Source organism: Sesamum indicum, linkage group LG13 (genome assembly GCF_026168435.1).
Source record: "Sesamum indicum cultivar Baizhima isolate 11 linkage group LG13, ASM2616843v1, whole genome shotgun sequence".
In the NCBI taxonomy this organism is placed as follows: domain Eukaryota; kingdom Viridiplantae; phylum Streptophyta; class Magnoliopsida; order Lamiales; family Pedaliaceae; genus Sesamum; species Sesamum indicum.
In genome coordinates this window covers 19,008,376-19,019,723 of record NC_142669.1, presented here as the reverse complement: position 1 = coordinate 19,019,723, position 11,348 = coordinate 19,008,376, and the positions used below count along the sequence as shown (strand labels likewise).

The window sequence follows — 11,348 nt, the reverse complement described above, 5'->3', positions numbered from 1 at the left end:
AGTAAAGCAGACGTGTACTGCCATCTTTCTCTAACCTGTAATAGAGTGGTTTGTGCCCACAAGAACTCTGTCATTATTAGACCTCTTTTTCAATTTTTGAATTTTTTTTTCCCATACTCCCCTTAATATTTCATGTACGAAGTATCATTGTCATTTAAACTCTGTCTTCAAGAAGAGGGAGGAGGAAAGGGTGCTTATATATTCAAGAAAATCAAGAGAATTTTAGTATTTTAGCTGATGGAAGACCGTAAGGAGGTAAAGGGAATTTCCCAGAAATCTTTTTTGTTCTGAATTTTCTTTTGCTTATTTGGGATTCATTTCTTTTCCTCTGTTTGATGTTGTTACCTGGAAAGTTGTGAAATTTCTATGAAGATGGAGGCTTTTTTTTTTTTTTTTTTTTTTTTAAGGTTTTTGAGTTCTTGCTTGTGTTTGATTTATGTTTAATGATGTCAAGAAGCTAACATAAAGCTAATATCTTTTTTTAATTTTAGCTTGTTTTGGTTATTACATGTCTTTTGTAGTTCATTTATTGCATGCATATATTGTATGTAAAGTGTAATGATCTCAGTTCTTGTTCTGTTTTAGATGTTCTTACTCTGTTCTTTATACATTTTTGGCTGATTTACTTGAAATTTCTTTGAAAAAGAATGTCCTTTTTTGTTTTTGATTTAGTGCTGATGGAAGTTTGCTGAGTTGTGGTCAAATAGTTGAATTTATACCTTTGATCATAAGTTTCCGAGTAATTCATCTGGAGAAGTAAGGAGAGAAGAAATATTGGAATGAGTCAAGAGTTCTCAGCTTTAGTTTATCTTTTTGACTATTTGCTAAGTTTGTGTGGAGGGGATGAAGAATCAAAGATGTTTATATCCTGATGTATTTTTCTATCATTTTCACTTTTTCTCGCGTCGAATTTGAAGAGTTTCTTGATTTCTTTCCACTTTTTAAAGAGGAATTTTGAGCTGTCTTCTTTTCAAGAACATGCTATGTCTGAGTGTACGATTCGCTGCTTTACGCAAGTGTGTGGAAACAGAAGCAAGATGTCCCAATTTTACTTTGCAGAATCAAGAAAAATATAGTTAAAATGCAATTGGAACACAATTTTGTGGACAATGATTTTTGTAATATTATCAGGAAGAACTTTTGCTTTTGAGTGCTCATTAGCTATAACTTTACATGATTGTGTAGAGGAATACACAATGGCTATCCGTGCCGCAGTTTGGGGACTGGGACCAAAAGGGAGTGTTGCCGGACTACTCTATGGATTTTTCAAAAATACGAGAAATGAGGAAGCAGAACAAGAGGGATCCGTCAAGAGCTAGTCTGGGGAACGAGGAAGAGCTCATATCTTCGACGAGAAGAGATACCAACACTTCCCACAGTGTTCAACACAACTATCATCAGAACCACTCTCCAACGGTACTTATCATACTTCTTTTCTATCATTCTACACGTTTAGGTCGAGGGCAGTTATGAGTAGTTGTTAGTTATCTATATGAAAATCTAATAGGATAGGATACATTAAGAAGGGTGAGTTTGGTCCTTCGGTTGGGACTTCTGAAATTAATAAGGGTGGCAACGGGACCGGGACAGGTTCGGTTGGACTTGAGAGCTACCCTACTTATAATAAAACCCGAGGCCAACCACACATCGTCCTCCACGTAGGACCCTGACAATGCGAGTGTAACCTGAACAAGTTATTGGTTTTTTCTGTTCCTTCAATTAATAGGTATAACATTTAAAAAAGAACTTTAGAGTTATATTATTTATAAATGTCCAACAGCTATTATTATGTTAAATATAATTTATTTTGCAAATACGTTAATTGATTCAAAGTTAAAATTCTTAATAAATTAATCACATGCATATCATCGAGATGGTATGGCAGAGCTAATTGTTGATCAATCATGACTCCCGGAGGCATTAGGCAACCAAAACTATTATCACTCATACATTGTTTGAACGAAACAGTCTGCATTTTGTAAGAGTAAATATTTGAAGCTTTTGTCCTTCCGTAGTTTTCAGAATATTTAAACAGTGATAAAGACACATAGAGAGCTGTGCTCAATTTGGATACGGTCCACAAGTGGTCTAAGGTCTTATAACAAGTATGCTGCTGAGATTGTCTATTGCTCTTAAATGGCGTCGGTGAAATGTGGGGGGCCTTTGACAAGTACCATAGCACATTCCCTTGTGAAGCAACTGGCAAGAAATGGATGTGTGTTTGATGACGAAAGCGATGCTTTTCGTACTCTTAGAGTTTGAAAAAATTCCAATTTCATCTGGACCACATAAATACTGGTGTTATACCTGCTGCTAGTTCTCAATCCGCAGTGCAGCTTTTTTTTGTCGACCTTCATGTTACATCCACATGACGGTCCCTATTCTTGAGGTGTGATTTTGTCTCTTGCCTGCTTGTTAATTGTGCTTTTGTATTGATCTCTGCTACAGGCGAGGAGGAGCTTCTTCAGCTACTTTAACTGCTGCGTCAAGGCCTGATTCTTGACGGGTCAATTGGGCGCACTTTCTAGTTTTTGTGTTGATTGATGTAATGCAGAGTCGTTCATCATTCACTGTGTTTTGACAGTTTTTTATGGGAAGAATTTGAGTTGTCGATGCCTTTGTGAATTCTACGTGTCTAGTTGTCCTCCCCCTCCTCGTTCCCTTCCATTTCATGCCTGCCAGGCTCGTTGCGAACCGGACGTTCCGTGTTCCTTGCATAGTGTAGATATTCATGTTGTTGTTCTACTATCATGCATTTAAACAAGGATCCACTCTACTTGCATATGGTGGATTGTTTCTAATGCCGTTTCTTTGCGAGTTTTTGGAAAATTTGTCCGTTAAGAGTTGTGGATGCTAAGGCGGAGTGGATTTTCTTTTACACTGTATTCCATCTTTTACTCCTTTCAACATATACACGGCACCTACCCAATATACATACACACCCAAAGTTCGAACACAAGATCCCCATAGGAAAGTCTTTGTGTCCGAACTATTGGGTTGTAAATTGTTGGAGAATACATGAAATTTTTCGGATTGGATCTTTAATTTTACTCCTATTGTATATTTTATTTCATTCAATATATACAGGTTTTGTGTATATTTTTTTTTAAAAAATAAAATATATAATGTAATCATGTATATCTTAATTGAATATAAGATGAAAGAAAAAAAAAAAGTTTGGAATAGAAAATCCAATCGAGCCTCAGCCACGATTGCTTGTGTTTTTCTCATCTCATTTCATTTCAAAATTCAAGATAATGTAAAAGTATTATATAGTAAAGAAAAGAGATAATACACTGCCCTGTTACAAGGTTTTATATAATTATATATAAATTTTTTGTTGTTCGAGAAATTATTCTTGATGTTTATTTAATAAAATATTTTGTTTGTTAAAATATTCCTAATTTGAGGATATAAATGAAATTATTAAATAAAAATTATATTTACTTTCGATTGATATATTAATGATGTATTGTAGGTCAAATAAATTTTTTTCGACTAAACAATTTGGTCAGAAAAATATGTATTTGACATGCAATAAATTAATAATAAGTTGATCAGAAGAAATATAAATTTTCATTCAAATTTTTTTATTAATATCAACATATTTGATAAATTTTAACTAATAGAGCGATTTATTTATTGAATGAGTACAAATATTAATAGTACTAAATATAACTTTTAAGATATATAAAATTTATATATAATTACATTAAATTTTAGGATAGGATAATGCAATTATCCGAAAAGAAAATCTCAAATTTCCTATGCTTAGCACACTTGGTCAATCACAAGTGCGATTCAGTTGTTAGTGATTGATATCGATGGAGTCAAATTCAATTGAATGATTAGTTTGGGTAAATGCTATAAGTGCCACATGTGAGAGTACGCTACCACGTGTGCTGGCCTTCCTCCTCCCTTCTTTCTGGGCTTCTTGGTTACCTGGGTTGTTTGGGTTACATGTTTTGAGTTGGGGGCTAGGCTGTTCCAGGCGCCCCTGTCATTTTGGTCTGGGCCATCCCAGACATAATTTATTATTTTAATATATATTTTTAAATAAAAATTATGCGCCCACGTAAATACTAGTTAATTATAAAACTCAAGCATCAACATTAGTTTTAATCTTGGGAGAATACACAATTAATTAAAATAAAGGGATAAATTTATGAAAACAATAAATTCCTTATTGAAAAATGGGATTCACTTTGGATGCCTAAGCGAAGCAATATAACTTTGTTGAAAGTAAAAGGTTAAAAGAATCATTTCTTGTCCCATTGATCACATGCAAATTTCTACTTCACACAACCACAAATCCCGCACTCTCAGGTTGAGAAGTTGCTGTGGCCACTACCAAAAATTTCCCATCATAAGAAGCTGAGCAAGAATTCCATGTTGACATTGTAAACAAGTGAGCTGTTCGTAGTCACCACCATTCTTGAAGTTTCTTGTAAGCTGTTCGTCTGTTTTATAGTCCAGTCTACGGTATGCCGCCGTCTCTCAGCCTTGAAATCCTCTTGTTTTATGTAATCGTATGTGTTAATTGGGTATGTTGCCTAGATTTGAAGAAAATTTGTTCTTTTCGCTGTGTATAAATTTTTGTATTTGTGTGGTCAACTGGGCTCGTTTTAGTTTTACTTGTAACGTTAATTTTTATGTGGGCTTGTTTAGCTGCTCTGTTTCTCTTTGAAGTTTTAATCTCCTGTGTTACTGTCAGTAAATGGTGGTTTCAGATTCTAATAAAAAGGAATGTGATAGGGTAGTAAAGATTGGATCTTTAAATTTTTGTGGGTTTGTCCATGTTTTAAATTTGATTCAGGGAACATTGATTTTTCTACTGAAATTTTTTTCGAAGTTTGTAGAATATCTTAATTGAAACTTGGTATGCAGTGACCTTCTTCATGCTGCTGATACAATTTTTTATGTTTGATTTTCTTGGAAATGTAATTAGTCTTGGAAGATAAAGGAATTGGTATAACATGGAGGCAAAAGTTTTGCAAGGCATGCAATCGTCAACATGGATAATGCGGGGAAGGATTGTGATGAGGAAACAGGACAGTTCTTTACAGTTTTTCCAGAAATCTGGGGAGCAAAAATGGAGTGAGGTTCCTGCTTCTTGTTGTTTCCCGACTAGCAAACGAAGATCACATAGACTTGTAGTTCTGAGGGTCTCTTGTTCTTCCGGAAATGTTCCAGGTAGTTGGTAATAAAAATTCAGTCTGATTGTTGCTGAAAATTGTGAATGAATGATTCTCTTGATTGCCCTGATTCTGAGATTGTTTTCTATCCCAGCAGTCCTTCCTAGTGGTTCTGATGATATGGATTAGAGTGTAATCTAAGATGCTAGGCGAAACGATTGTTAATTGTTTGGCCAAAAGCGCTAACTCACATTTAATCAAGAACTGCCTTGTTTTGCCTTATCTTGATCCGAAATTCATAGCGGGGTCTTTCTGCAACATCCAGATTCGCACCAATTAATGGACTATACCGAACTCAGAAATGGTCTCTTGGTGTTTTGGAAATTAGATGTGTCATGAGCTAGGTGCATTAACTTATAGGCCGGCTGCAGAATAGGATTACTTGAATTTTCTTTTATGAGAATGATTTTTAGTTTCACCGCGCTATATATAGTTCTCCACTTCTTAGGAGGTAATGTTCAGTTTAAGTGAAAATACAGCTAATATGCCGATTAAAAAACAATTTCTGCTTATATATAGGGAAGCTATTATTAATTAAAGTATCATTGTTCTCGTCTTTTGCAATTGGTAAGTAGTTCCTTATGTTTCTCTCTTTGTCTAGCTTCAGTACTGGAGTCTGGTAGTCTTCCAACATTGCTTGATGAATCTAAGATTTTAAAGGTGAGTCCTCAGTATTTTCTTACATTGATTGATGCCCCAACTAAAGTAAAACCTTCCCAGTCGAGGTTTCATGGCCCAGAAGTTGCCCTACCATTGTATATCCAGAAGTTGGATAATGTTGCATTATACCAAGTATTTCATTGTGGATGCTGTTGCAGAATAAAGCTGAAGAAATGGAACCATATATAAACGGCCGTTGCATATATCTTGTTGGTGGGTAAAGCATCACTTTTTATCGAATCAGCATAAGTTCTTCAGGTCATTGGCATTTTATCCCTGTTTTTTCATATTGCAGGAATGATGGGCTCCGGAAAAACAACGGTGGGCAAGGTTTTATCAGATGCCTTAGGATATTCATTTTGCGACTGGTTAGTCCAAAGATATACTATATTGATTCATCTTACTTAGCATACACTTGCATATCATATAAATCATGTCAACTTTATATTTTTTCGTTATGATAGATATTGATCGTTTTACGTGTTTGTGGTTGCTTCAGCGATACACTAATAGAGCAGGCTGTTGGTGTAAGTACTGTGGCTGAAATCTTCGAGCAATATGGTGAGGGCTTCTTTAGAGATAACGAGGTAGTGAGCAATAAACAGTTCTTTCCTATTGGATAGATCGTTTCCAGGCCTTGACATCAAAAGAGTGAAATGTTCCCACACACACACACGCGCGCAAGCACATATATATATATATATATATATAGGTTGATCAATTTGCAAAGAAACTATTTCCTTGTGGTTGATCAATTTGCAGTACTGAAACTTCGAATGGATGCAACGAATCTATTTTCATATGGTTGATCAATTATACACAGTGATTGTTGGCTGTTTTTTTTCATTAGACTTTTCTTGACGAGAAGTGTTCCGCATTGTTTTGTTGAATTTGCTATTTACAAAACTGCGCAGCCTTGTATTGCGGCAGCATTTTGTTTCCAACATATAAATATCTTTCTGGTTAAGTAAATATCTTCAGGCCCAGTGAATGCTGTTTATTACTCGACTATGAAGAATTTTCCATCTTGCTAATAGTTTTCGACTATTTGTTTGTCTTTTTCTCTGTAGACTGAGGTATTGCAGAAGCTTTCTTCAATGCATCGACATGTAGTTTCTACTGGTGGTGGTGCCGTCATTCGGCCAATCAATTGGTAATACCGTGTGAAATTCTTGTAACTTTTTGTACTGTTGATGACTTCATCTACCTCACAGTTGTTTTAACTATTCTCTTCTTTTCCTGCACCAGGAGACACATGCAAAAGGGTATCAGCATCTGGCTAGACGTACCTGTCGAAGTCTTAGCTCAGAGAATTATGGCCGTCGGAACCGATTCTCGCCCCTTGTTGCATCAAGAATCTGGAGATCCTTTTTCCAGGGTATTCAAACACTTCATCTCCATAATACTTGACATACACTTTCCTCAATAATATAGGACTGTTGTCATTTCGGGAAACCCTTTGAACTATTTTTCCGTTTGCTTATCTGTCTGTCTCGTGTTTGTTTAGATTATGAAGCGATTATCTACTCTTCTCCAAGAGAGGGGCGAAGCGTATGGCAATGCCGATGCAAGAGTTTCTCTAGAAAGTACGATTACTCTAATTAGATTTTTCTTCTTTTCTCTCTCGTTGTGCTTGTGCATAAACCTATAGTGCCGAAATCTGTTCGTCGTTGTGATATTCACACGTCTCGTTTATGCAGACATTGCATCAAAACTTGGACTCAAAGATGTATGCAATGTCACGTCAACTGCAATTTCAATCGAGGTCCGTCTCCCTCTTTCTCTCTATCATCATTCACAAACATTATGATTTCAACATTTTGGAAAATTCTACCAGATATGTACTGATCGGATCCAACTAATCACATGATAAGTAAATTTTTTTTTACAATATGATTGATTACTCGTCTTGAACTTTACACCAATCATGTGAGAAATGTAATTAATAGACATTGGCTAAGATTCGTTCAGACTGAGTCCGAACTAGAATTTTGTCGTCAGTGTTCTGTTTAAGATATATTTGTTTGCTGCATTTGGCTAACTTGATCATGCATGTGTTGCCAGGTGCTCTCTCAAATTGAGTATTTCTTGAAGAAATAAGGACAACCATTACTCAAAAAATTTTCATTCCTTTTCAAGTTTGGGAAGATCAGTGTTGTGTTTCAATTTTTTAGTAGTGGAGCATGGTTTGAATAATGTAAATCAGATTTAGCTAAACTAAACTATTTATAGAGCAAGTGTAATACACATTGGTCACTTTCCCTAAACTGCACACCAATCACAAGGTAAGTATATTGTACTTATCATATAATTAGTTCATATTCGATCAAATTTGATTTGGGTTAGAATTTCTCAACTTACGGATTGAATTTTCTATTTCAAATCATATTATATTTTTTTATTTTATTTAATATACACACGTCATTTTGTATAAATATTACCTTATATGTTTTATTTAAGAAAAGATTTTGTAGGCTTTCCTTCGATGCTACCAAATAACATGTGGATTTAAGATTTATATTTTAAAAGAAATGTTTTAAAGTTTGGTAGAAAGAGCAAAAAAGAGAAGAGAGGAGTAAAGTAAAAAAATTATTGCCACACTTTATCTTTTGTAACTATAGTAAAAAAATATTTACATAAGAAAAAAAAAGTCAGCTATACTCAAGTTGATAACATCGAACTCACCCCAAATACCCATGTGTAGAGACCCAATTTGGTGCAATGATCGCATTACTCGTTACGAGATTATCAATTTTTACTAGACTATTGATTTTAGAAAAAAGTGATTATTATATTTAAATTCATAATTTAATAATAGATTATATTTAAATTTCAAAATCAATCTCAAATTTAAAGTTAATAAAGAAATTAAAAAATATTTAATGAGCATAGTGAGTAATTATATAAAAGAATAATTTTGGTGGAATCAAAAGTTGTGATTATGTTGAAAATGATTATTAAGGATAGAAAGGTCAAAATATAACCTAATACTACGGTATCAGTTCATGAAATAGGGTTTTTGGGATAAGCAATTCCAAGCACCTCCCAATGAGTAGTCAGTAATGAGTCATTCTCAAATGGCTGTAGTCTTTAGCAATTATCCCGATTTCTTGGATGGATAGCGATTTCCAGCCGCCAGAATAGACCAAGGCAGCCTATTTGCCGGATTTGCCACGCCATGTTTGGATCAACCTCAAATATGTGTTATTATTATTTCTTTTACACACCATAGTCTAGGTATTTATCTCATTTATGGGTTTATCATAATTTATTTTATAGTGTTTAATCATATTAATATATTAATTGAAATTTATTATTTAAAGGATAATTTCAATTTATAATTTTACAACCCTTCCTCTTTTTCGAGGTTTTGTACAATTACACATAAATTTTATATGGTTTGAAAATTTATATTTAGTACCGTTCATGCTTGCATATATATATAAGAAATATGTCCATTTATTAGTTAAAATTTACTGAATTTATTCATATTTAAGAAAAAACTAAATGAAAATAGAAACTGACACTCAATTAACGTATTATTAACTTATTATAACTAAAACAAATTTTTATTGACTATTCTACTATTATAACGGTAAAGATATTCTTACATACAAGCATTAACATGTGAAGGTGTAAAAGGGTAAATCGATCGCAAAAAAAATTCTTTGACCAGTAATAATAAGTCAACCAGTTTAAATATGAGTTTTATTTATTTTTTTTTGTTAATATCAATAAATTCGCTAAACTTTGACTAACAAAGGGATTTATTTGTTAGACGAAAGCAAACTTAAAAGTATTAAATGTGATTTTCCAAATCACTGATAATTATGTATAATTATATTAAATCTCAATGAAGAAGATTGTAATCATCCGATTATTTAATTAGTTGTCTAATTTATTGAAATATCGATAAAATAATATAGTTATTGCCTTTATTAAAAAAAAATAGCATTTTATTCTTTTTCTTTCTTTTTTTTGATTGCTGCCAAAAGTCCCTATTTCTGTTATTAATGAGAGGGTCTACATATATAACCATCTGTTTGAATTGGTAGGTATGAAAAATTGACATCTAACAAACTAAAATCTATTGCACCTCCCCACTTATGATTTAAATTTTGGGTAAATTATATTCATACTTTTTTAAATTAGATTTTATTATACAAAAACTCATATTTTTTTTTTTGGTAAAATTATAAATACACATTTTTAAATAGCATGTTGTCATTATATATTTATGAAAAAGGCAAAGAATGTTACATAATCAGACTTAATATCAGGGGACGTTGAAGTAATTTACCTTTAAATTGTTATATTATTTCCCAGATGAGGTTTGGTCGGATTTGAACCAATTATATAGCAAGTGCATCATATTTGTTAAGTGATTGATGTGCATTTTAAAAAAAGGGACAAAATGCATAAAACTCCCCTGTGTTTTAAAAAGTCTGTAAAAAGCACCTTCCTGTTTTCAGAATAGGCTAAAAGCTCCCATGTGTTTTGTAAACTCAGCTCAATCACCCCCTTTCCGTTAAATCCAACTAACGGTGTTAATTTCTTAGAAAATGACCGTTATACCCTTACTTAATATAAATTATTTCTTATTCTAATGACCGTTGGATTTTTTTGATCAAATATTGATCGTTAGATCTAATCAATTAATCTCAACCGTTAGATTTTGAAAAAATAAAAAGTCTAGATTCAACATATTATTTAATTTATATTATATATAAATAATTTAAAATTTTAAAAATATATTATTATTATATATTAAAAAAATAACTAACTACCCCACCCACCCCCTTCCCCCCCCTACTGCCCCCCAGCCCCACCCCCACCCCCTTCCCCCCCCTACTGCCCCCCAGCCCCACCCCCACCCCCTTTACCCCGGCTTCCCCACCACCACATCTCGTCGCCGGCGACGAGATTTCGATTAAATCATCATATCTCCATAAATTTTCTACCAAATTGAGTGAGACTGGTCTCGTTAGAATCGTCTTGAAGAGACGAGTCTGATGGTGCTAGTTTGAGACCGAGATTCGATAGGACGGAGACGAATCGATGGAAAATATGTTCGGCGATCGTTGCTTGAGCCCACTCTCTATGATCGACGAAAACTCAAATTGAAGGTATGGAAATATTCGTCTTGAAGAGAGGATTCTAATGGTACCATTGGGCGTCGGAAATTCGTCCGGACGGCGTCGGAAAATTGTTTCGAAGTTTCCGACGAAAGTGGGCGAAGTACCAGATTTTTTTTTAATTTTTTAATTAATTTTAATTATATTAGTTAAAATATATTTTAGTAAATTAAGAATATTTTAGATAATTATAATAATTAAATATTTTGGCTAATTAATAATAATTATTGTAATTAAATATATATTTTAATTAATTAAAAATAATAGTTAGATTTAATAATTAACAATTACAAAATTATTTGAATTTAAATATAATTTAATTTAATATTTCAATTTAAATTTAATATGCCAAAATTTA

At 33.3% G+C, this 11,348-nt stretch overlaps 2 protein-coding genes across 3 annotated transcripts; both read left to right on the top strand.

Moving 5' to 3' along the window:
* LOC105179012 (sorbin/SH3 domain protein) lies at positions 1 to 2,878 on the top strand. The gene is made up of 3 exons (XM_011102596.3): positions 1 to 255; positions 1,186 to 1,416; positions 2,449 to 2,878. Exons 1-3 carry the CDS (start codon positions 238 to 240, stop codon positions 2,494 to 2,496), a joined length of 297 nt encoding a protein of 98 aa, XP_011100898.1. The 5' UTR covers positions 1 to 237; the 3' UTR covers positions 2,497 to 2,878.
* Positions 2,879 to 4,204: 1,326 nt separating this feature from the next.
* Positions 4,205 to 8,211, top strand: LOC105179011 (shikimate kinase, chloroplastic). Of its 2 annotated transcripts, none has more exons than XM_011102595.3 (11): positions 4,205 to 4,482; positions 4,949 to 5,193; positions 5,803 to 5,855; positions 6,014 to 6,068; positions 6,151 to 6,223; positions 6,355 to 6,442; positions 6,926 to 7,008; positions 7,104 to 7,233; positions 7,363 to 7,441; positions 7,556 to 7,620; positions 7,920 to 8,211. In XM_011102595.3, exons 2-11 carry the CDS (start codon positions 4,977 to 4,979, stop codon positions 7,953 to 7,955), a joined length of 879 nt encoding a protein of 292 aa, XP_011100897.1. In that variant the 5' UTR covers positions 4,205 to 4,482; positions 4,949 to 4,976; the 3' UTR covers positions 7,956 to 8,211. The 2 variants fall into 2 exon arrangements, with proteins under 2 accessions (XP_011100897.1, XP_011100896.1); XM_011102594.3 differs by having other exon boundaries at positions 4,206 to 4,482; positions 5,797 to 5,855.
* Positions 8,212 to 11,348: the final 3,137 nt, after the last annotated feature.